This window comes from Drosophila willistoni (assembly GCF_018902025.1).
Source record: "Drosophila willistoni isolate 14030-0811.24 chromosome XL unlocalized genomic scaffold, UCI_dwil_1.1 Seg141, whole genome shotgun sequence".
NCBI lineage: Eukaryota > Metazoa > Arthropoda > Insecta > Diptera > Drosophilidae > Drosophila > Drosophila willistoni.
The window spans coordinates 1,923,698-1,950,656 of NW_025814052.1; the positions used below are offsets into that span (position 1 = coordinate 1,923,698).

At 35.5% G+C, this 26,959-nt stretch overlaps 1 protein-coding gene across 1 annotated transcript; it reads right to left on the reverse strand.

Moving 5' to 3' along the window:
- Positions 1 to 614: 614 nt before the first annotated feature.
- On the reverse strand, positions 615 to 5,123 carry LOC6648398. The gene is made up of 7 exons (XM_002071090.3): positions 4,647 to 5,123; positions 3,330 to 3,502; positions 2,532 to 2,648; positions 2,092 to 2,406; positions 1,817 to 2,001; positions 1,550 to 1,753; positions 615 to 1,483 (listed from the first exon to the last, which is right to left on the reverse strand). Exons 1-7 carry the CDS (start codon positions 4,847 to 4,849, stop codon positions 998 to 1,000), a joined length of 1,683 nt encoding a protein of 560 aa, XP_002071126.2. The 5' UTR covers positions 4,850 to 5,123; the 3' UTR covers positions 615 to 997.
- Positions 5,124 to 26,959: the final 21,836 nt, after the last annotated feature.

Consider the following 26,959-nt stretch of genomic DNA (forward strand, 5'->3'; position numbering starts at 1 on the left):
TTATCGGCTTAGTTCAAATGCAGCAGCTGTTAGTTTGGGGTATTGGGTAACGTCTCTTTGTTTTTAGGTTTGGTTCGCATTCAATTAGGTATTGGTCAACCTATTGCATGTATAGCCATCGAGCACACACATACACACCCACCCACACACACACACACACACACACACACATTGTCAACACTTCAATTATCGCAAAAACAACCTTCGGCTATACCGGCTATCTTATAACTGAATAAAACTCGTTTTGCTTTTCATCCGTTTCTCTACTTTTTTCTCTTCTTTCTTTTTTTTTGTTGGTGTGTGTATGTTGTTGTTGTTATGTGCTCCTCTTCTGTTTTGGTTGTTTCTTTCTGGTCGTTGTATTGTCCTTTTTTTGTGGTCCCTGGACAATTTGCTAGCTTCCCATCCACTTCCCACCCCAAATGCCATTCATAGTGATGTTGTCTTGGCTAAGGCTTAGCCACAAGGGAGCAATGTCTGCGTCTAAAATCAATATTAGCCAAAATCGCATCTAAGGCTTTGAAAAGCGAGCCACGCTCGTCTGTGTGGGTGTGTGTGTGATTGTGTGATTGTGTATTTCCCCCAGCCATTATAAAAGATACCTAGGATTCTAGTTTATATATAATTATGTTTTTGTATTGTATGCAGTATTTGTTTATAGTATATATGTATGTGTATATATAATAGGTATATTTATATTGTATATATTCGATGCCTAGATCAACAATTATGTTTAGGATAACTTATTTATAAAACTATAATCATCACATTATGGCACAATGTATCGTATGTAAATATCAAATCAAATTTACTTTGTCTACAACATGGAGGAAAGTACAGCTAAACACACATAAACTAAGGAGTGGGTGAATGGGGTGTGGGGAGGAAAAGGGCGGGACAACAATTTGATTTATAATTAGTTCGATTCGTGTCTTCTTTGCATTCTGCATTGATGTCAACAAAAGTCAATCAGTCAGTGGGACAGTCGTCTGTTCGGTCATGATATCAAGCGACCCATTGTTGTTGATTTGTTATTATTGTTGTTGCTGCTGCTGCTGCAACGATTGCGTCGCGTACTCGCCAAAGTTGCGCCCCCCTGATGATGATGATGATGTCCATTGCCATCGATGCCATTGATGTGCGTCAATGTTGTATGTGGCACATAGTAGAGACTTGTATTATTGCGTCCATGTCGATGGCGATAACGATAGCCAGTGATCAGTTCGCGCACTGTCTTACGATATTTATCGGACAGCACGCAATATAAGAAAAAATTCGATGCCGCATTGATGGCGCCCAGCAAATTGCATACATTTCCAATGATTCGTTTTATATTATTCTCAAACGGTACAAAACGTTCCACCACCAAAAAGATGGCCCATGGCAATTGGCAAACAATGAAGAGCAGAACAACAGCTATTAATGTAATGGTAACACGATTCTCCTGCGATACACTGCCCGTCAAGCCGGATGCGGACTTACGCTGCAAATGGACCAAACAAAAGTTCAATACTTGACCAAGTCAATTGAGTTCAGTCTCAAGTCTTACCTTTGCACGACGTATGCTATTGGCATTGGTTAGATCACCACGCACACTTTTCGAGCGATGCACTAACAATATCAGAAACGAATTGAATGTGGCCAATAGGAGCAATGGCAGCAATACGAATAACACGAGTGTGAATAGACTCCAAACGTTTTGATATATTTCATTTTCACCCAGGAAAGTCATTTGATCCATATACACGGTGGTCTAAAAGAACATTTATGCCATAAAAAAAAATTAATACTCGCTTTTTGTCATCTCTCTACTTACATTCTGACAATATTCGGTGATATTAAATGCATATGTATCATTTATGTGGGCATTGTCAAGTTTATCTGAGAATTGCAATAAACTTTCGGTGACCACAATTGGTGCGTGTTCTTTGGTGGCCGGACCAGTCATATCCACAGATGCGGGTGTTGCATGACGTTGATATTGCCTATGTGGAATGTTCACTGCAAAAGAATCCAATGTAATGTTATGGAGAAGAAAGAGATGTAGTTTTTGCGGTAAGTGTATCTTTCTTGAATCTTATTTCATCTTACCTGGTTCACCATCATCACCGTTACCGCTACCAGTGTCCCAACTCAAACCGAAATCCGTTTCCATCTCTGTAGTCGTCTCTGTTTCCGTATCAATGTTGCCGGGCTTCTCGAGCCAGAGACGTGAACTTTTTGTTGTTGTGGTCACTGACTTTGAGTCATCGTTGGTTGCCGGCGTGGGCATTGAGGGTATCGGCGATACATTGGCCAGTGTCAGATTGCATGGCTTGTAGGAGCCATCAATCAAATTCCAGCCGACGCCAATTTTATGCTCGAATGGTGTGGATAGCGTGGACAGTAGACAGAACAGCGCCACAGCTGTCAAAAAGAACGAACGAACGAAATGCACTCAAAATCAGAATATACGTACATACAAACAACGCATATTGATTTTGTTTTTGTGGTTTTCTTCTTGTTTTTTTTTTTTTTTTTTCGTAACTCACCAGCTATCACCTTCTTGGCCAGCGATTCCGTGCAGAATGTTTGCCTCTTGAGCGGATAGCGTATCGCTATAAATCGCTCGATAGTAAAGCATACGGCTATGTAAATTGAGATGTATGCTATATGGAGAGTAACAAAAACAAAAAAAAAAAAAACCAGAGAAACAGTGAAAGACAAAGTAACCAAGCGAGAAAGAGAGAGAGGGAAAAAAAGCGAGTTACGTGACGTTGCCATTAATAATCCTTTTTTTTTTGTTGTTGTTGTTGTTTCGTACACAACCAAACTAACCGGGCAATGCGACCAAATCCACAACCCACTCCACTTTAGTAATTTTCCTGTCCAAGCTAAAAACAACAACAACAACTACAACAACGCATTGTATTCGCCTGTCAATTTATTCAAAACGTTGTTGCCGCACGCTAAACGATTGACGTTCATCCATTTGAAGAGTCCTGCAAAGAGCTGAGCCTCAGCTGGTTGCTATCATTTTGTGGGTTGGCTTCTAACTATAAATTGGTAGCGCTTAATGAAATTGATGCACCACCCAACAGTAGTAGCAGCAGCAGCAGCAGCAGCAGCAACATTAGCCGCAGGTGTTAGACCAATTGATGGCCAAATGCAACTAGAACAACCAAAAACAACTCCAATTCATACAGAAATTGTTTGACTTGAACAGATTTGATGCAAGAGAGTGTCAATAAAAGCCAGAGAGTCATGACAAAGGTTCCATTCCATTCCTTTCAGCTTGAACTTATTTTAATATCCTGCTCCTCCTACTCCTCCTCCCTCTTTCCACTTACCACAAACATCGCATAGCCATACAAACAGTCCATAGAGCCTCCAATAGATCTCACAATGATGTTTCACATAATCGTAGTGTTGGAGTGTTAAAATTAATTGAAAGGTCAGGTATGCAATATCCGTAATTGCCAATGCCGTTAGATAAATGTTCGTGGTGCACCTCATGCGTTTTCTACAAAAACAAACGAAATAGAAAATGGTGAATATCACAAAATGACCAAGAGAATTGCAATTGCAACGTTGGCGTTTCAGTGCAAAAAAAAGTTTCCCGCGAGACTAACACACTGGTTCAATAAATGCCCAAAACACAAACCTAATTTCTTAGCCGACCACAAAAACTTGTCGAATTCTAGTCCATTTCACATTTCAGCCCAATGTGCAGTCATTTTAGTTGTGTTGTGTTGTGTTGGCATAGACATTAAATTGCACAATTAAAATAAACTGTTGACACTTCTATTACGTTTCACACAAAAGGGAATTTGTTTTTGGAAAACGGGCCAGATTTAGATAAAGTTGCTAAATTTTTGACTATTAACGTGTGATACCCATTAGCTTTACGGAAAATGTTTGGACTTTGATGGTTTTTCGATTACTTTAAGATTTCAATTAAATGCAAATTGTGGTGAAACTTTTTTCAAATTAAAGCTACTACTAAAATGTTTGTCTAGAGCATAGAAATCCTATAAAAAAAGGGCGAATTGGGGAAAATTGTCGCCATATTTTTCGGGGAAATCATTCACCGAACATAACCATTCGCCATTTGCAGCCATTTTCGCTTGCTCCTTCAATCTTTTACACTCTACAGGGGTGTGTGTGTGCGTGTGTGTGAGTGTGGGTGTGTGTGTTATCAGTGGAAACCATTTTTGCATTTGGCACGTGAAATTGTTGTTGCTGGTGTTGTTGATGGTACGTGGCATATATTTGTTGCTGGCGCGCTGCCGTGTTGAAAATTATTTTAAAGTGCAGCTTTGGCTACAATTAAATGTCGTGTATAATGCGTTGCGTACCTGCTTCGGTTACTCGGTTACTGGTTGCAACCGCCTCTTCCCTTCAACCCTCCCCCCCAAAAAAAAAATATTGTCGATTCGTACAGACGACAGACAGAGGAGAAACAGAGACACGGACATGGAGTGTAACGGGCACACGCTCGCAAGCATAAAATGCATAAAATAACAGTGCCCAATGGCCACGCCCATGCCATTTCCGAATCGGGTGAACGTAATCCAACAGTAGCAGCCGCAGCAGCAGCAGCAACAGCAACAATAACAATAGCAACAACAGCCATGATGATGGCCATGGCATACAAGTGCACTTACCGCGTCAAAACATAAATGCTCACTGAATTTCCCAATAGTCCAATAACAAAAACACACGGCACCAAAATGCGTTGAACAACATGCCGCACTTCCGCCACATCCGCATCCGAAAACATTACGCCACCAGCGACAGACGTTGCCATCGTTGGCATTGCTGGCTCCGGCAACGGCATACCAGTTGTTGTCGATGTCGACGTCATCATAGCTGCAGGAGCACCTACCACCTACTACTACACGTTCACGTTCCTCTTCCTCGTCGTCGTCGTTGTCCTACTCCTCCTGCAGTCTAGTTTAGTTCAGACCAATCCAATCCAGTCCAGTCCAGTCCAGTTGAGTCAAGTCACTCCAGTCACTCAGTGTGGAACTGGGCACTTGAGCTTGTTGATTTCGATTCCGATTCCGTTTGCAATGTCGATTTCTATTGCACTTTTGTGGCAACAGAACAGAGCAGCTGCCACGCCCACTTCTATTTCAATCTAACAACTGCAAAAATACATGAACAACAACGAGAAGAGATGTTAATTAAAAGCAAAAGAAAAAACAAAAACACAGAAATCTTAACTGACTTAATTGACATTTTAATTAAGTTAGATGAAAAGTCGTTTGTTCTTTATAGAAAATTAAATACATAGACTTAAAATATATAATAGCATTAGCTACATATGATTAATAATCTGTGTTAGGCATTAAACACATTCGATTTTCTAGCTTGCCAATGAATGCCAAAAAAACTATTTATCCAACGGCCATTAATTATTGCTTAAAACAATTTTGCTTGCTTGGTTTTTTTTTTGATTTTCTTAAACATCTTCAAGTTGAATTTAAGCTTCAACTACTTACTAATACTTAAGTTTTGAGTGGGATGCGATGTGGGAGCGATGGCGAAACTTAATAGGGTTGCATTATTGCTCGCTAATCATTCGGTGGCATCTCTCGGAAGCAACCCATCCCATGGATGGATCCGAATGATTTATGGCCCGCATGGATTGGCATTGATATTGGATATACAATATATGTATATACAAAGGGCCAAGATGCCAATTGTGTTTTTTGCACATTTTGCAACTGTCATGCGGATATTTGCCTTGAATTACATTTCGACTTGCACTGACGTTCCCACCCAAAAGAGACCAACACCCACAAACATACACACACACAAACTTATATATTTGGTTTTCAATTTCGTATTTTTTCACCGCCTTTTTTTTGGCATTTCACGCTTTTTCGCTTTTGTTTTAATTTGCAATTGTTTCGACCAACAAATTGCGCGTAAAATAAAACTTGAATGGCTTTGGCAGTGAATTTTATGGAATGGGAGTGGGAGGGAGTGAGTTTACGTCTTGGCAAAGTTAAGGATATTTAAAAAAAGTACTTTTATTGCACTTTCTCACCTATAATTTACTTTTATGATAAGGATTTTAATTACGGAGCATTAGAAACACCATTTTTGGTTTCTTTAATCTTTGAAAATTAAACTTTAAGTACATAATACATACAGACTATTTTGCTTTGCCACCTTGTGTGAATGAATGAATAAAGGAATGAATCAATGAATGGATAGATAGATGGATGGATGGATGTTTGGTTGAACGAGTGAATAAGCAGAAAAGAGAAAACAGAACAGAAGAGAATAGCATCTCGAATGCCTTGAAGCAATACATTGCATCAGGATCCAGAAAGCAGGAGGCGGCAGGAGCCGACTCTCCCGTTGACTGGCTGACTAGCTGGTTTGCTGGCTGACTGCCTGACTGACTGACTGACTGACTATGTTGGCTCATTGCATTCCGCGCGTTTCGCTGTCTGCGTTGCTAGCAACCGAACCGCATGGCCCACTCACATACAAAAGCCTTGTGTGTTCCTGCCGCTGGTGACGTGGGAATTTTCTTCATTTTTTTCTCTTCGCCATTTTTTTTTTTTTCTTTGTTTTGTTTTGGAGCTGCCATTCTTTAGCAACAGCATTTTGTAGGGTGCTTTTTTGGGTATGATGAGGAATTTTAAAATAGACTTTGGGATAGGATCTACATAGATTATAACAACCAAGCGTGAATAACTTTTGGAATTATTTTAAAATATGATCTACAGTGAATCAAGTCGATCATAACTGAAAAAGCTTTATCTGTTGAGGCGAAATCACAAATTAGTTCTATGTTTAGTTTAGTGTTTATGGATAATTATAAATATATGAACTCTATTTACGTTGCGGGACTCAAATATTAACGCACATTGAAAATTAGTTTCTGTAAAAAGGAATATTAGAACCTTCTTACCTTTATCGTTGTATTCGAATTGAAATTTCTGAGCTTAAACAAAGCTAAATAGGACAAAACTGCTATACCTACGACTGATGTTGATGTTTAAAGTTTTTATACCATACACCCATAGGGTGAAATGGTATATTAAAGTCGCCAAAATGTATGTAACAGGCAGAAGGAAGCATCTGCGACCCCACAAAGTATATATATTCTTGATCAGGATCAACAACCGAGTCGATCTAGCCATGTCCGTCTGTCCGTCCGTCCGTCCGTCCGTCCGTATGAACACCTAGATCTCGGAGACTATAAGAGCTAGAGTCACCAAATTTGGTATGCAGTCTCGTGTAGTATGTACGCTTATCGAGTTTGTTTCAAATTTTTGCCTCGCCCCCTTCCGCCCCCAGAATTTACATAAAACTGTTTTTCTTAAAAACTATGTAGGCTACATTAAATTTGGTATATAAGCTAGCTTAATAGACGCGCAGATATTGACTATTTAATAATTTTGCCACGCCCATTGCCGCCCCCGCAAATTAAACAAAACTGATTTTCTTGAAAACTAACAAAGCTAAAGTCACCAAATTTAGTATGTGTACTGGCTTAGTATCTACGCAGAATACATATATTTTAATATGTTGCCACGCCCACTTCCGCCTCCATAATTTAGAAAAAACCGATTGGGTCTTGCAATTTTTTGACCATCGCGATTAAATTTGGTAGACTAATAAATCTTATCTATTTCTATCAAACTGCCAAATTTTATTGAAATCGGACTAGAAACATACAAAATATACGTATGAACGTATTTTGCTACGCGATCCATAAGGGCAGAATTGGCCGTTGGCTAGTGGCGGCGCTAGAGTGCTCGTGTGTTTGTAGAGTGAGCGAGATAGCATATGGTTAAAACAATAAACATGTTAAAACAATTTAATAGACATACATTTGGTTTTCGAAATTTTAAATATTTGTTTCACCTGGTGTATGGTATACCCAAGTCGGCGAGACGACTTACTTACTTCATTTTACATAATTAGAAACGAAATGGTTGATATTTTGCACGAAATGCCTAACAATAGAGACAGACTTTTAGACTTGCAAATTTGATGCCATTCTCTTCTCTTCCCACAGCAATCCAAAACAATTCTACATATAAGTAGAGTAGAAGTATAGGATAACCTCGAGTTAATAAAGGCAAGCCGAGAAAAACAAAAATAAACGAAATTTTAATTACATTAAGATACAAAATTTTACAAAATCATGAAAAGAGAATCATTTTTAGTTTATCACGACTTAAGATACATTTAAAACTTTTCACTCGGATAATACGTGCCAGCAATTTTAAAATTTCTGCACTATTAGTTATTTTGTAACGATGGAAAAAAGTTATAAAAAAAAGTCTATAAACTCTTACTGATTTCTGTAATCAATTCATGGATTATTTATAATTTTTAGTTCCTTTAGCCAAAAATATGATTTTGGAAGTCGAAAAGGGAATGGCAAAGCTGCGCCATGATGTCGGAAAGGAAGAGTTCGGGTTGCAGTTTATCTTTGGGTTTTAAATGCTTTGGGCCATTTTACGAATTAACTAATTAGCGATTTACAATCAACAAATAGAAACTTAAAATTTAATTAAACTACTTAATCACGGATGTTTAAGTTTGCAATGCAAAAGTTTTGGACTTTAAAATAAAACTCTTAAGCTTTCTCATTACAGGGGTCAAGTAAGATCGAGATTTTACCGAGGCAATGGATTTTACTTTTACTTTTTATTTGTATAATGGGTATAAAACACGTTTAACCCATTTTGATAAATATGACTTCTTTTGTCAACCTTTTCACACTTGTCGGTTTGTCCCTTATCCTTATGGTGAAATGTGTGAGTGTGTGTGTCTTTCAGACACAACAAAAGATGCCTAAATTAGCACACACACATACACACACATACACACGCACACACACGTGCAAACTGTGCGACGTGCAACGTACGTACAACAAGAGAAGCCGAGGTTCTTTTTTTTGGGGTTTTCTTTCTATCCTTATATCGTGTATATATATACATGTATAGCAAGTATGTTCTTACTTATGTATATACTCTTATATATGTACATATATATTTTTTGCCCGAGCGCGTTCCAGTTTAGTTAGCTGGAAAGATGCAACAACAAGAAAAATATTTTTTTCCTCGGCATTTTTTTTTTTTTTTTTTGTGCATAATTAGTGAGTGTGGCTCAGTCAAGTGGCTGTGCCATTTTCTCAAGCTAAGCCCAACAGCATCAACAACACCACCGAGAACCACCGTCAAGCCAGCAAGGAGGAGTCGAAGCCGGAGACGGAGCAGGAGGCAGTGAGTTTGCCTTGCTCCTAATTGGCAACTAACTAACAAAAGAAACCTAAAGAAAGTGCATGCTGAAAAAACTCGACTTTAAAAAATATATTTAAAACACTATGGCCAATGGTTAAGCGGATGAATGTAATAAACATGGGGATGGGTAGCATTTAAACAGCATTTAAAATAACTTTAAATTGAAAACAAGTCAAGAGACTTGTCCTCTCCTTTTCCCACTCTAGCTCCGTCTCATCTAGTTCTCATTGGGGAGCCTGGGGATCACATAAATCCATGGGAGTGCTACTCCAAGTCAACGGAATTCTGTGTTTTCTTCTCTTTTTGTGTTTGGTTTTGTTTATCGTTGCAGTTTTTTTTTTCACCCCCCACCTCCCACTCTGCACCTGCTGCCCTTCTTTTGCTGTGCATCTCTTTACCTGGTCCGAGTATTGTTTTTTTGTTGTTTTTTGTTCTTGTGTCTCTGAAGTTTACCCCAGGCCCGGGCAAAAGTGGCAACAAGATAAAGTCAAATAGTTACAGGAGTATCATGCCAGGAAAGCTTGGCTAACCCCAGTCAGTCCGTCAGTCAGTCAGTCAGTCAGTTGGTCGGTGCATCTCTCTGTCCCCCAGTCCTCTTGTCTGTCTGTGTGTCTGCCTGTCTGTCATTACTTCAGTCTGTCATTCTTTTAGCTTCACTGCGAGTCCTAGTCCGAGTCCGAGTCGTACTCCTAGTTCATGCTGCAGTCGGTTTCACTCACAAGGGTCCAATGGCAGATACGCTTTGTGGCCGTGAGCAAACTAAAACACAGTTGGCCCTCTTGATAAACGAATAGATATCCTTCAAAACGACGTAATTTAATACATTTAAATGACTCTAATCTAGCATTTGAATATCCCGTCAAAGGTAATCGCTGATGAATAAAGGAAAGCAAAAAATTAAAGAAAAATTCATATTTATAATTCTATTAAGCAAAAGAAAATCAAAGACAACGTAAGCAAAATTTCCTTGAGTTGCAAAATGCATCTCATGGAAAAAAAATAGAAAAAAATTCAAAAGAAATATTCAAATTCTTCTACAATTTCTTCCCACTTAAATCATTCAGCTGCAATCAATTAAAATTCTTTAAATCTATGGCCAAGTCCAACATACTCAATAAATACCAAAACCTTACCGAAAAAGAAAATAGGAATAAGAAGAAAAAAAACCAAAAAACTAACAAAAAAAAGAAAACCAAAAGGAAAGAGCAAATAGTTCTGCAGATACTTTTTTGCATTTGATTTTCAAGCTGTGTTCCATCTCGTACTCGGACTCCGGGGGCATGGAAGAGGGCATGGAGGAGAGACAGATGCAGAAAGGCAAAGAGGGCATGGGTCATGGTGAGCCAGCATGCTGTGACAGCATATCAACTTACACAATTTCTTTCACTCTCACTACCCCTTAAACTCATCCCATTCCATTCCATTCCCAACCCATACACACAGTGGATGGCAGACAAAATTGCATTTCGCTCAAGGTGTGGACCAGGTCCAAACTGTTAGTTGCCAGAATCTTTCTTTCGTCCTTTCTATTCTATAGCATTTATAAATCGTGTGACAAGTACAGCGGTGGAGCGTGAGAAGAATGTGGAGAAGACATCGTAGCCATAAAACTTAAACAAGTTATTTATGCACACGCGTTGCGTGTCCTCTATCAGGAATCGTTTTCAATTGCAGACGGTGTCGACTGCCCCTTCAGAGTGTTTGTCTGTCTGTCTATCTGTCTGCTTGTCTATCTTAGTGTATGTGTATGTGTGTGTATGTGTCACCCTTGCCTGGCTGCCTGTTTGGGCCTTAAGTTATCAACATAGAATGCAATTTTCCAAACTGTCTATTTTCTATGCAAATTCACATTCTGGACGCTGCGCTTTGCGTTTTCTTTGCACTATTTTTTTCTTTTTTCTCCCTCTATCTCTTACTCTCTGTCGTTCTCTCTACTTTCACCAGTCCACGCTTCACATTGCTCGAGTAAAAATAACAAAAAAGCTGCAACATCAATGCAAATTATCAGTGGCGGAACCTCGATGGGGGGGAGATGGGGGACTAAAGTAAATTTAGTTCAAGATCTATGCCAACTTTAATTCCTAATTTTTTTTTTTTGCCCTTTTGTTATTTCCTTTCGTGCTTTTTGATTAAAACTATTTTGAATTAAAGGGTATTCACAGAAATGTGTCGCATAAACATGCAAATGAAATGTGTTGCATAGTTTAGGGCAAGTTATGCCAAGGCGCAGAGTTTTTTTCCACACATACATGCATACATATATATATGAATGTAACTGGATGTAAATAAAAATGCTTACGACAGATTTTCCATATTACTTTATGAAACGGGAAGTAGCAATTTTACCTGATTTTCAATTATTTGTATAACCTTGTTGAGAGTATTATAATTTAAGTTCGATGATTGCAACGCAATATATATTCTTGATCAGCATAAATCGATTTAGCCATCTCCGTCTCTGGGTATTAACTTTATGCCCTCAAAAGATAGAAATACTCGTAAACTGGAAACTTTAATTCAAGCTTCTTGTGACCTGATTGAGATCAAGTTTGACAATTCGTCGGATCGAACCACTATATCATATATAGCTGCCATAAGAAAACATTTGTCAAGAAGTCTTCTTTATTGAAAAATATTTTAGTAGAAATTTAGAAAAATCTTATTAAAGTAGGCTTAGAGTGAATTTTCTCGGAAAACAAAAAAATCCTATAAAATATTTGAAAAATAAAACTTATTTTATAAAGTTTACTAAAGGAATAAACGTTTTTGAAATGGCTTTATCTACTAGGGTATATAAACAGACAAAATTAACCGATCCTATGTCACTAGCATATATTATAAAGATACTCCAACTTCTTTGCCGACATCTTTAATCTCACGTAGGTTATAAATGGCTTAGTAAGTCGTTAGTCGCTGTAGTAAAACTCGAACTTGCCTCCATATTATTGAATTAATAGAGAAGGTGGAAGCACGGGTAAAATGTTATTTGTTTACTATCAAAAAGGAAAGACATAAATAGATAGTGAAGCAATTTCCTTTTTGTCAGCTTAAAATTTCTAATCCATGCCAAACAGAAACACTTAAAAACTTTAAAAACACAAGTAATACGTATGACACAAGGGAAGAAACTCTTAAAATATAGCAAATTGAAATGTTTATTTTTTAAACTTAAAGTTTAACGATCGGCTGACTAAGAATTTCATAAGTTCGCTGGTTAATGTCTCAAATTATACTCTATTAAAAGAAAAAATTGATTTTGGGTAACTCTGAAATGAAAAAAATGTTGTTCTAATCAAACTTTCGGCGTTTGGACCAATAGGAGTTTTTTTTTTTTTAAATTTTAGCATATTGGTTGTGAGATTTTGTAGATTCTTGTATAGTAAGTTCACTGATGGGAATGATGACGTTAACTTAATTTGGTTAGGTTCTAGTTTCCAAAAATGTCAGAATGTGTTGCTGATGCACTGATTGATGGCACATTCGCATCACAATCACAATCGCATAATCGTTCTAGCTCGCTCATTTAGTCAGCTCGTTGCTCTATCCAACTTTCTCTCTCTTTCTCTGACTCTGACTCTGTCGATGTTGCCACAAAATCAAGCCATATTGATGGGTAAGGAGAATGAAGTGAACAAGTTCAATGAGAGAAAGAAAAGGGAGAGAGAGCGTGCTTTGAGCGTTGCTTTTGATTAACACGTTGTGGGTAGACCACATGCAATGGCAAAGGAAAACGAGGAGAGAAATGCGAAAGAGAGAGTGAGAGAACAGCAAAAAAAAAAGGAAAGTATACACGAATGAGAAAGGAGTTCAGTGATTATTCGTTGGCGATTTTGCAAGTTGCTTGTATTGTGAATCACAAGCAGCCTGACATTGACAAATAGTGGGGCAAGCACCTAGACACACACACACAGCCACACGCACATTGAATGACACTCACACACACTCTTTTGAACAAACACACAGACGAACCGCAAGCCGCAGCAAAATGTGTTGCATACTTGCGGGCGCAAATTATTGCTGCAAGGCAAAAGCTTTGCCTGCTGCCTGCCGTTTGCTAATTAACAAAGCACTTTACAGCTAGCAGGGAGCACAAAAACACACACACACACACACAGACGCACAAGCATACAGAGTTCTCTCCCGCTTGCACTCTCCCCATCTCTGTCTAGCATACCTTCTCTGCTCACTTGTCGGCAAATGCAATAAGCAAGCGAAACCCTGCAAGGGCCGTCTATGCTAGAGTTTAGCACTAGTCTCTCTCCTTTCTCTCAGTTCTTCAGACTGCCTGTTGCTGTTGTTGCATTAATTAAATTTTATAACGCCATCGTTGTCACTGCCCCGTATGTATGTGTGTGTGTATGTGTGTGTGTGAGTCTGTATGTGTTAGTGTTACTGTCTATGTGTGTGAAATATTAACACGTGACGCAGTACGCGGCAAATTGCATGGCGCGTTGCATAATTTGCCACGACAGCAACAACGTTTAGAATTTCTCGTAAAATTTGTGCTGACTGTCTTCGTGCTGTGTCATGTAATACCCTGCAATTAAAGAGTATATGCCTTACAATGTACAAGAAAACGAAATCTATTTTCTCATTATTTTTATCTTGATAAAGTAAATGTATCTAAAATGTAAGTGCCATTGCTCGCACCCCTTTTTTTGATCATATTAGCGAATATCTTATGCATTTTAGTCTTTCCTGAAGGCAATTAATAACAATTTGGTAAGAATATCCCAGGAAATTTGGTAGCTAATTTCAAATCAAAACAAATTTCAATAGTGATCTATTGATGATAACTTAAATATTACAAAATTTGTGATATATTTACCGATATTTATTATGGTAGATAAGTTGCCAATTTTGTTGATATCAAAATAATATTTACCATAAAAAAACAAAACAAAAATGTAAACAGAAACTAGGCCAATGTGATGATGAACCAAATTAACTGCAATTTCCACCAAAATTGTTATGGATAAAAGCAAAATAACTTTGCTAATTGCTTATAAATGGCCCCCTATTGAAAGATATTTGCTATTTGATATCTGTCGTCTTCTACTTATTTGCTACTCTTTGCATTATTTTTTGCGGCAATATGATTATTATCAATTAGAGCATTGCCTTCTCAACGAGCCGCAAACTAAGCGAAGCAGCAAACCAACGAAGCAGCCAAGCAGTTCACCAAAAAAATACAAACAAAATACACAACAAAACAGCGAAGAGAATTAAAAGCAAAACGCACAAAACACAAAGCAAAATGAAAATTTTAACAATTTTGCAAACTCTAATCTGCGCGGCAATAAAATGAAAATGCTGCTAGAGGATAACACTCAAACTGTGCGCACACACACACACACACACACACACACTCAGATTGGGGTTGCAACAAAAGTTACTAAAAAATCAAAAATTTAGTTTAAACGTATTTCGGTCAAATTACAGAAAACATCGAAAAGGGATTCAAGCGGTTCTGATCTTCGGCAAGGGGGTTAATGGCCTTAATAGTTTAGTCAGGGGGATCTCTTCATTAAATGAGCCAGTTACACTTTTGGTATCGGCTCTCAAGAAATACTATAAAATGTATCTGAGAAGATTGAGAGAATATCTCCAATATTCACCATTATTTTGTGTCCAAATTAATATCAATACTTTAAAGCTATCGAAGATGCAGTCATTTCCATCGGGAACGATTTCTTTAGAAATTCACAATGAATTGCAGAACTCTCTTATCTCTATCTATTGTTGTTGGATGGAATCTTTCTACTGTTGTTGCGCTCAGATTCTCTAGTTCTCGATTGTTTTTATAACTAGAGAATTAGGCTCAACTTGTTAACCATGTTGCTTACTACCTACAGTTTCAGATTCAGTTTAAAAGAACGTGTCTTGCACGGAATCTAAAGTATGAATTTTCGGGGAGGTCCGGACCCTTTCTCCCAGTTTAGGAATACGTTTACATATAAGCCACGCAATAGACAATGTAAATATGAACAAACCGTAATTCTTAGTTATCTAATGAAAACAAGTTTTAAGCAATTTATTAATCTATTATCTTGCCAAGCTGTAAGAAGCTGAAATATTAATTATCCCAGCTAAATCTCATTTAAACAAAACTCGAAATTTTCTAAAGCAAAATATTAAAAATAATCTTCAATGATCATTAAAAATTCAATTCAACTAAAAAAACATTTACATATCAAGACGGATACGAATCGTCCTATTCTATATTCTTGTATAGTTTGTCCTAAGGCGCTTTAAGCGCTTTAAGTTTCTTAATGAGGATTTTTCATTCCTTTTTCTAAACAATTCTTAACATTTATGCACTTGGATTAACCCTTTGTCATTGTTTGTCAAATAGAAAATGAAAAAAACCCCATTTTCAATGTGGAGCTTAATGAAAATATTATTTACTTATCAAATTTCATAGTCGATGTCATAAACAAGATGAAAGTATTATAAAATTTAAGTTTTAGAATCAAGAAGATTTGTGAGAATAATTAAAAATTTGTCGTAGTCGAAACGATGACCTAAACGTACTATAAAAACCCATGACTGTCTAGGTTAAAGAACGGATAGATGGACTTGGATTCATTTTGACTTACATATATCAAATAATGCTTGGCTGCGCCTAAACTGTCAGTATTACTATAGAAACTTCTGAATTAGCCCTCGTACAGTCTCATATAGCGTTTCACACCATCAGCAGGAGCAGCAACAACAAAAAAAACGTAAAAAGACCAAATGAAAAAGAAAACAAATAAAAAGGAAAGAAACGTCACGACAGCGCGCAAAGCGAAAAGTGTTTATACTATATAGAGTGTATATATATATACATACATATATAGCAATGAGAATCGTGTTGTATTTGTTGGCTCTGCAATGTTGCTAACTGCGCTGCGTTTATTTAGAAAGTTATTTTCAAGGCACGAGCAAGGCATGAGCATCAGCATCAGCGGCAACTTTAACGTCAGCTTCGACAGCGACAGCGACGTTGACTGCGACTTCCAAAAAAGAAAGCAAAACCAAGTAACTAAAAATAAGCTGAGCCAAATAAAAACATTGTTGCACATGCTTCCCAGCAAACTAACAAATAAAAAACACTGGAAAACAACAAACAAGAAAAAAATGCGAAATGTAGCCAAAATAAAAACAAGCAACAATGTATTTGGTGGTGAGGGGTGGGTTAGACGGGGTTCTCTTTGGGGTCAGTTGACGATGGGGTCCAAAACTTTTGAAGAATGATGAAAAGTTGGCCTAACACCTCGCCTCATTAGCTATACAAAAGATATGCCAGCAACCTATTTTTGGGGTTCCTTTCAATCCTCTTGCTCTTGCTCTCTCCCCCCTCGACCCTGTATTCCCCTGTAGTATTGGTTTCTGTGATTGCCGCCCACCTCTTTTCAAGTTGTATGTACATACATACATACATATATTTTATCCCGAGTCCGCCACATGTTGTGCATATAGTCCGCGACCTGTTAATAATATTATTATTTGGCCATCATTCTGCTGCCAGTCAATTGGCCGTTTCAATTTTGTTGATTTTGTTTATAAACAAAAAAATACGCCAACAACAACAACAACAATAGCAGCACACAATTTGATGTAGCTCATAAAATTCGCCTGGAAAAACGAAACACACGCTCTGCAAATATTTGTAAGGCTTTCAAGTAACAAAATATTCGTGTATCTTTTATATTTTTAGAGAAGCAAAAAAAAAGAACCTGTATACCTACGTATGTATGTATGTATTCATACCCTATATAATATATGTATGCACATACAATTCGAGGGCTCTACCATAAGTTCAAGATACAATTAACTCTATCCATAAGACAGTTAGAACTGTTGAAAAGATTTTTAGCAAATTCGAATCAAACCGAAAAGTCGCAATCTCACCAATTAATTTGTCGGTAAGACAAAACTGATGGAAACAAACTTACGAAACGGCCTTCGTATATAAAATGCTACTTAATCTATATATATATATAAATATATACATGAATTTTATATACATGTACATATATGTATGTAAATATGCTTATTTTTTCTGGTAAACAAATTATGTATGCGCAATGTTGGCAAAAATATTAAATTTAATCCAATGAGAATGAATTCAGTGTCAATTAATTGCAGAAGTCCGTTGGGGATTTTTACCAATGCCTGGATATCGGAACTCACAAATTGTGCAGAGGTATGGGATAAGGGGCGTGGAGGTGGGAGAGGAGAGGGGCAAGCCATTGATCCGTATATAAGGCGAATGGTTTTATGATGTCTGTTGATATGGTTGATTCTGCCGTTTTACCTTACGTTGTTTGCTCTGTTGTTGTTTTATTATGCGTAAGAGATTATAATGGAATTAATTACGTATACGCACAGGTGGACAAGCAAAAGAAGTGAGAAGTGGTTTCCAGCTACTTAATTAGTATGTGGACTGTTCCCAATGCTTAATTGTCTGGTTACTTTTTGGGTAAACGATATAAATATACAAATATATTCATCGTTTTTTTTTTTGGTCGAAAAGACCCACTTAAACTTGAGTTTGCACCCTACGTCGGATTTTTCTCCCCTCTGAAGTATAAATTTAAATTAGTATGTTTTTTTTCTTAAAGCTTGAGCCTTTTTAACGTTTATGTATAACTAAATTTGTAATTATAACGTTTAAATTTTAACAATTACTTAATACTTGCTTATATTTTCTTGTATTCCAGTTACCTTTTTACTAAATGGTCACAATTGTACATTTATTGAACATTGGTGAGTGCTAGATTAATTGATTGATTTAAAGTATTGAATTTTATGAGTTATTGAAACATTATTTCGCTCAAAGAATAAACAAGGAAAATTATATTCATAATTTCTTATATTCCAAACTTTAGATTAATATTACTCTATTTATTATACCACAAATGAATATGTCTTTTTTTTAGTTTTTGTTTGCCTAACGAAACGCTAAATGTCACTTTAATTCGATTAGATTGGCAGACCAGGGTTGCCACATTGATTATTAAATGATTGATAACCATGACCAGTTGAGATTGACCACAAATGATCGATATTCACTTAAATGATTGATGTTGACATGAATGAACAATATCTTCAGCGTTAGAGCATGCCAGAGTTGCCACATTGATCTTCAAGTTAAGGACGGATAATTGATGTTGAAATCATGATCATTATTGACATAGGCAGATCTCGAGGGGGGAAATGGGTGAAATTTGTTCCTAAAAGCAATAAGCAGTAAGAAGTCTAAGAATACGCTTTTTTCGTTGGAAACAATTTTTAATTTACGAAATGATGTATACGTTTCCTAGTGCATACTTTTGTGAGCAAACATTTCCCCCATTTCCTCCCGCTTTTAGATTCGACTATGGATCATTGGTAATGAAATTAATTTCTTTATTTATCTAATTTTGATGTGTAACACAGAGTAGCCTAAATTTAAACAGTTTTATCTGAAATTTGATGTATGTATATCAAATTTGCATAATTAATCAATTAATGTCACATTTAAGTGGATCTAACTTAATTTCTTTTCTCTACTATACATATGGATAATGTGAGCCGAATCATGGATAACGTCACGTGCATAAATTTTTGTGATTCATTTTGATTTTAATTTTTAAGCCATGCACGTGCGTCGACGTGCCTATGTATCGTTTTGGGAATGTCCATAGATACATATACTATAGTGTATATATACATGCATGAATGTGTGTGTGTGTGTGTGGCTATAAAACCTAATGCAGAAGTGTATTTATAACGTTTTTTCTTTTCTTTTTTATACCGAGGGCAAATTTAATTTGAAAATTCATTTTGTTTGCCAATTGAAGAGAGAGAGAGAGAGAGAGAGGGAGACATGTCAATTATTGAATGCTCATTGCTTTATTACATTCGAATTTTCGTTTTAATGTCCATATTATATACTTATTTAGTGTGCACTATTTCATATATATATATCGCGATTAAGATTTACGTGACATGAATTTAATTAGGTGCATATAAAAATACAGGAAAAGAAAAGTGAGTACAAGTAAATGAAATTTCGTTTAGGCAGGCAGCTATTAATCAATTTTATACATAATAAAAGTCAGATTTCATTTTATCATTAAAAACATTTCTTGTCAAAAAAAAATGATGAAACTGCGAATGATTCGAATAATCAAGTTGTAATGATTTATGATAAGAATCTATATCATATATATGTAATCTATATAATTTAAGACAACAGATCATGCCAAGTTCTAAATATTATAGGTGATAGTGCTTATTGAGTTGGTCCAATTAATAGCAATTCTTAAGTTTAGGCCAAAGATTGTGAATCAATCTCTGTGTGGCTACAAATTTAACTGGATTGACACCTGCTTTAAGTGTGTGCATGTAGATATGTTGCGTTACTCATCATTTTGCCTATCCATCAAATTGTAATCACTCTCAAGCAAGCTAAACGGCATTGAGCTGTCAAAAGGTTTGCTCATCTTTCTGGTTTCCATTTGAGTTTCCACACTTGTTGTCCATTTCGCGTTCAACATTAGTCAAGAACTGATTCGGACTGGCTGCCCACCTAATAGATGGACTTACCCCATTCTCTCTCCTCCTCCTCCTCCGCCTCCTCCTTAACACTTCCTTTCACACACACACACATATACATGAGTTTGCCTATCCATTCTGTTTCTCACCTGCCATTTGCTTGCATTTGATTTGATATTTTATGTCGTTTATGTGTCACTTCATTCTATGGTTTGCTTTTATCGCTTCTGTTTTTCATTTTCCGTGTTTTTTTTCCTTGTACCTTTTCATTTGTATTTTTGTTGTTGCTTAAAATTTCAATTCGTTTTTGCCGCATTTATTTGACCATTTGCATTTTTATATAGGTTTTAGTTTTTGTTTTTGTGGTCACATTTTATCCATTGAATTTCGATTTCAAACTGCCAATTTAACCGTTTCTCGTAACGGCAATGTATTACGTTTAGGATTGATTACATTGTTTTCCATATCCAATCACCATTTAATCAGAATTGTAAAATTCAAGTAATGAAAGTTAATATTGCTAAAATATGCTTAAACGAAAAATGGCAAAAGAAATTTGAACAAATAGCTAACTCCTACTGAATCCCAGGTTGATTCAATGAAATTAGGTAAATCAATCAGTCAAATGTTATCAGTTAACCTTTGTACATATACATATAAACGTGTATGAGACTTAGGATTGGTATTTGCATATCTTTCTTACATACATATTTTGGTTTTTTGTATGCAAATAAGTTTCTGTAAAGAGTAAACTTGATTAAATTAAAAATACAAATACAAAAAAAATTTCCTACAAGTGAAATGAAGAATGTAATTGAGAATTATGTATGCAGCTGCAAACACTAGCACTTAAAGACAATTTGTGTCTATAAGTTTTATGCCACTGCCAAAAGGTATATATGTATGTACATATAGAGAATAAGGATATGTATGTATGTACATTTTGCATAAAAGCAATCGATCAAAATTGGAATGAACTTGCATGTTATAGTTTTACTTGTTTTAATTACTTATTTTTCCATGGCATTCAGTTCTTTGTCAATTTACATCTCCCGCAGGGTATTTTAACTTTGACAGTAGCCGCAGAGACAAAAAATGATGTAAAGTAAGTCGTCGCCCAACGACTTTGATATACCATACACCGAATGAAAAAATATTTATAAATTTTTGTAGAATTTGTGATTTCGCTTAATGAACAAAATGCTGGAACCAATTGTGTTCTTTAACCAAGGGTCTACTGTACGTTTTACCTAGCATAGCAATTTTTAATCCTATTCCTATATTTAAATTTGGTACAGTGATACATATTAAAAACAAGTATTAGTGTACCAAATTTAATTGTAATAATTTCAAGATTATCTATGCGTAGACTAAACAAGTCAGAATGCCGATTATAGTTTCTGAAGAAATCCGTGTGGAAAAGGACATAACGGACGGACAGATACACGGAAATGGCTAGATGGACTCGACTTTTGTTTATAAATACTTTATATGATCAAAAAAGCTTAGCTTCTCCTGCTTCGTATGTACATTTTGGTGACTTTGATATACCATTACACCCTATGATTGCATGGTATAAAAAGAAGGGAGAAAGAATTATAGAGCCATAGAGAGGGGATAAAAGGGGCAATTTCGAAGGCATGTACACCAAGAGGGTTTTCAATTAAAAATCAATATACATTTTAAGGGCATAAAAATAAAATTGAAATGATGGTTATTTGTTTATTAAATTTTTGGCATATCCGCAAGTGCATACAAATATTTTAAAATATTTGGTCAATTGCATTTCACATGGCCTGGCCCAATGGAACTCAATTTCACTTACGCTCAACCATTATAATTTCGATTAACTTTTAAGAAATGGAAATGCATTCTCCATCACTTGAATATTGAGATCTGCATTCCTGCATCTAACGATGCGTCGTCTATCATTATCAACATTGCCTATAGATGGGGGAAAGGAAGATGGGGGGGAGGCCAATGTGGGAGACAAATTCAGAAAGAAAGAATAATATTGAAAATGTTTTGCTTTTCTTGATTTTTTTGTTGTTTTGTTTTTGTTTTGGGCATCTACTATGTATGCAGATGTGATATGGCTATGGGATGGCATTTCGGTGACGTGCGCGCTCAGAGATCGCACAGAGAACGTTGCGCATATAAATCTATTTTGATTCAAGGTCGCCACATCATCTGTTTCTATAAAGTACAACAGCAACAGCTACAACATCAACAAAAAAAAAAAAAATGCCACATAGAAGACAAAAATAATAATAAACTAAACACAACAACCACAACGAAATTCAAAATCTAATATATAGAAAAATTTTGGTGTATTCATTTGTTCGACATTTTGTTGATTGGTATGACTTTTGGCCAACGACATTATAGAAACAGAGTCGTTAACAGAAATTAAAGATTTATAATCTATCAATATTCATTTTGAAACAAGATAAATACTCTATATTCTTAAGTCAATTACAATTAACTATTTAGTAGACTGAAAACTATGAAGTATAAAATAAGAATTGAAGTTTTTTTTTATCAGTTTTGGTTTTAGAGGAATATGCAATGCATCGGATAATTGGATTATCCTTACTCTATGTAATCCAAATATATACTAAAAATAGGCTTTAAGGCTAATCACATTATTAAACTAAATATATTAAAAGATTTGCCAATCTGCCAAACGATTGAGAGATAGAAAATCCTTCTATTCGTTTAAGTTAATTTCAAAGACCAAAATTTATGACAATCTGTTTCTGTTTGCATTGAGAACTTATTGCCCATTCTGTAACCTTCAGTTAATTTCTATACACTCATATCATCATCCATTCTGACAATGATGATGATGATGATGATCTTACCGAACAAAAGACAAGCAAATCGTGTCGAGTCGCACCACAAATATGGTTCAATTATTTAATTGGCCAAACAGTCAAGTCCCGAACAATGATTATATTTATTAGATGCGGGATTAGCTTTGAGTATATATCCACACATATATACATAACTACTGTGTGTATGCATGTGTATATAGCTGACTATGAGGCGAGGCTATCATCACTTAACATACATCTTATTTCTCCCATTGTGGGAGTATTTCCCTGTGTCTGTGCGTGTGTGTAATTTGAGTGCAACCACATTCAAGTGGAAATGGGTATTGTGTTATATTGAAGATGCTTAATGGTAATTGAGTTGAGCATGCATAGAAATATACAAATACACACAAAAATGCACACACAAACAAACATACGCACATGTTCAATTGTTGCGTATACGCAATGTGGTCAAAAGAAGTAGACGCAAAAAAGTTTCCGCAAAAAATATCAAAGTAGAAATAGAAATTCGAACTTTTTTGTCTTTTTATATATGTATGTATTGTATATATATACATATATATATATGTGTGTGTATTACAATTTCAATTGAAGCAAAGAAAAAAAGAGAAATTCAAATACATCAGCATAGGCATATATGTAAATCCATAAACATACATACATACGAGGGTTACTCATATCTTAATCAATTGCCTTCTGAGTATAAACAGAAAGTGTGAGACGGGCAGTAAAATAAAATATAGTACAAAATGGCAAAAGTTCATTTTACCAGCTAAATAAATCAAATAGAACCTTTGAGAGTTAATTTTTCATTAAAAACTAACCAAATGAGGTTTCTCTTACTATAAACTTGAGTCTCTTAATAAAATTTGCTTATAAAAAGAACTAAAAGACCCAAAGGAAGAAGAGATGCAAATGATAATTTGATGACATTTAAATTAAAAACACAAAAATATTTTAGATCGGCCCTCGTATATGTATATATGTATCTTTATAGATATATATGTACATAAGTATATATAGAGATATCAGAATGTCTCTTTGGACAATATTTTAATAGTCGCTTTTCGTTGTGCCTTTTGTGGCCGCTCTTCACTTCACAGAAAATTCACTATGCAAATGTAGCGGAAATACCGAAAAGAACGAAAGAAAAAAAAACAACCGAACAGAACTACAACCAATTCTCTTCACACAGACACTCACACACACAAAATCTCTTATTGACATATGCCATACTACAGATATATATATATATATATATATATATATATATATCGTTTGTTTCTAAGTTCCAGCTCAAGTGTGCCACTCGAGAAAGCAAAAGACAAATATTCATACACTTGACTTCAACTTCAATTAAATAAAAGAGGAAGAGAGATGAAACGAAAAATTGAATTGAAATACCTTGAAATATCTTTCGATCTGTTTGATTATTCCATTGATGATGATGATGCTTTTGCTTTTGCTGAAGTTGATCAAGTTTATTGAAGAATCACATCATAACTTATCTAAATTATCATTTTCAAATTTCACTTAAAAAAATAATAAATAAATAAAATAGAAACACACAGAACGAGCAACAAAATTCATACTTTTCAAATATCTTTATAAATATTTCGCACTATATACACACATATATATCTTCTTTTTTTGTTTTGTAGCACACGAGAATTGCTCACACGAGGCAAGCGTTATTATGTATATGCTAAGTATGTCCCAGCATGAAATCAAATAAAACAAATAAGCACAAACTATACCTATATATTATATATAAGTATGTATATGCAAATTTGTTGGAATAACCATGGCCGTAGTCAGACCGACTGGCCGATGCACAGGAGAGACAAATCACTTTCTTATTGAACAGAAATACACTCAACTTGTTTCAATTTTCCCTTGATCACTTGTTCAGTTTTATTTCAATTTCGTTGATATGAAAGAAAAAAAAACAACAACTTAATTAAAAGATGATGTCTTGTCCTTGATTGTGGATCTTAAATATGTACTCCGCCCATTTATCGGTTAAAAGTGACATTATTTTAACAAACTAATTCAACATGAAAGTCACTTTTCATTAGTGAGAACTTTTAAAGAATAGAAACTGATTTTCTCCATAGTTAAATCTCATTTTTTTAAATTTAATCTTGTATAAACATTTTCTTTGCTTACTTAGTTGCAATTCTCAATTGGTTCCACAATTCCTGAGTTTTCATCAAAGTCTGCTGATGATAGACCTTGATGGTTCTTGAAATAACTAGGCAAATAACTTGTTTTCCTTTTTTTAATCTAAAATGAAAGATTAACTTTGAACCTGTTAGTAGTGGTAGTAGTAGTAGAAGTAGTTTTTAGTAACATTCACATTGGACCACTAAATCATGCATACATGATTTTGAATAATATCAAAGAAACAGATCAAATCACATTTTACTTGCGAAAGATATTTAATTTAATATTTTTTCGACAAACATCAAAACAACATAGATTAGGATTTTTTTTTTAGTTTCTACTGATATGATATAAAAAATTAGAACTATTTTTGAAATATACAACTTTTATAGACATAACAAGAGTCTAAAATACTTTTTGGTAGAAAAAAAATCATTTAAATACAATGAAAATAAATAATTCTTAATGGAAAATACGATTTGAGCTTTTGAAAATTACAAAAAATTCAGTTTTATCATCACTTATCATTCAAGATATTGTTGAGATATTGATATCTCATTTGATTTGCTCATTGTCAGCCAAGTGAGTTCGTTTTTCCTTTAACTTCACATCTTTAAAGCATTCTTTAGGAATTAAGGAAAAGGAATCTATCATTCCCATATAAATTAAAATCATCCCAATATTCGGGAAGAATGTTTGAGGAAATAGTTAATCAACTAGAAAAAAACTACGACCATGTCTATACACATAGGTTTGGATATATGTAAGTATAGAGAGAAGAAGATAGCGACAAAAAATTGGAACGAAAAGTGTCAAAAATATTTTTGGCAATCAACGTTTGCTTTCATGTTGCTTTTGTTGCAACTTTTGTATTTGTTTTCTTTCTACTTTGATATGTTATTCTGTGAGATTTGGTTGGTCTCTGCACTTCCGACATTTTCGAAGGCATCATAAATCGTAAGAAATAAGCACATAGTAAAAAGCCGGCTATGAAAATTATATGATCGATAAATACATATATAAAATGTGTAGAAATCAGGAGACAGAATTGAACACCATTGATACTTGCATTGTAAATAACTCCCTCAAAGTATGCTAAAGATTTGCATTATTTTAATTTAATAAGCAGCCACTCTGAAGACTAGTTTCGTTTCACTTTCAAGTTAGATTTTACGATCGGTAGTTTCAATAGATTTTATATTTGTATACATTTTGGCATTTGCCACACATGTTGTTACACTTTGTATTTTAATTACACACGCTACACATAAACATGCACACCATTCCGATCGATCGGTTCACGAAACACGTTAAACAAAAAACAAAAACAAAAAATGACCACACACAAAGCAGGCAGAGGCAGAGACACCTTAAAGGTAGCTAGATACCGAATGGTAACGCAGAACGCACGTAAAGATCAGCAATGTCAGAGCATCGCAAAGAGACTGACCGATTGGCCAGAACAGATCGTGCAACACCACCAGATGACACTATGTCGGATCAAGGCATGGACGGTGGCGGGTGATGAGGGTGCTGATAAATTTTTAGTAGTTGGTTCAACAAAAGCTTTAAGGGCGCTAAAACATATTTGAATACTAAGTGCATGACTTGGATAAGATCTGTAGTAAATTGTTTAATGTTTACCGTCAAAGCTCGCCACTAGATGGAGCTTCGATAAGCTTACTCGCTCTATATGTGGCCATGCGCTAAGCTTTTGCGGAAATTCGAAAAAGGATAATAAAAAACAGCTGACGTTTAAGCTCTTGCATTTCATAATTCAAAACGAAGTCGTGCGAGTATTCCGGTCAGGAATGGTAAAAAAGAAGAGCAGAAAAGCACGGCGAAGGACAAAGTGAATTACATGGCACCAAGCAAGGATAATTTAAAAAGGAAAACAGATCTGCTACCTGGGGGTTGCCCTCATGATCATCGTCCTATTTTACCTAGAATTTTAGAAATAATATCTACTTCGCTCGTAGTTCATAGAAAATCTTGTAATTTTGTAAGATATTTTGGTAAAAAATTAAGTTCTTGGCTTAGTTGGTCAAATTAGATATTGAGATGGGCTTTATTAAACAATGTTGACCTCGATGAAGGGGCTTACATTTAACCCAAGCCTTGACCTTTACCTTTCAACTTTTTTCAACTACCCAACCCTTAGTCAAAGCC

Coding starts and splice junctions, on each gene's coding strand:
- LOC6648398 (XM_002071090.3), bottom strand. CDS start 4,849: ATGATGACGTCGACATCGACAACAACTGGTATGCCGTTGCCGGAGCCA. Junction 2,649..3,329: donor ATGGCTATGCGATGTTTGTG/GTAAGTGGAAAG, acceptor CTCTCCATATAG/CATACATCTCAATTTACATA. Junction 1,754..1,816: donor TCACCGAATATTGTCAGAAT/GTAAGTAGAGAG, acceptor ATGTTCTTTTAG/ACCACCGTGTATATGGATCA.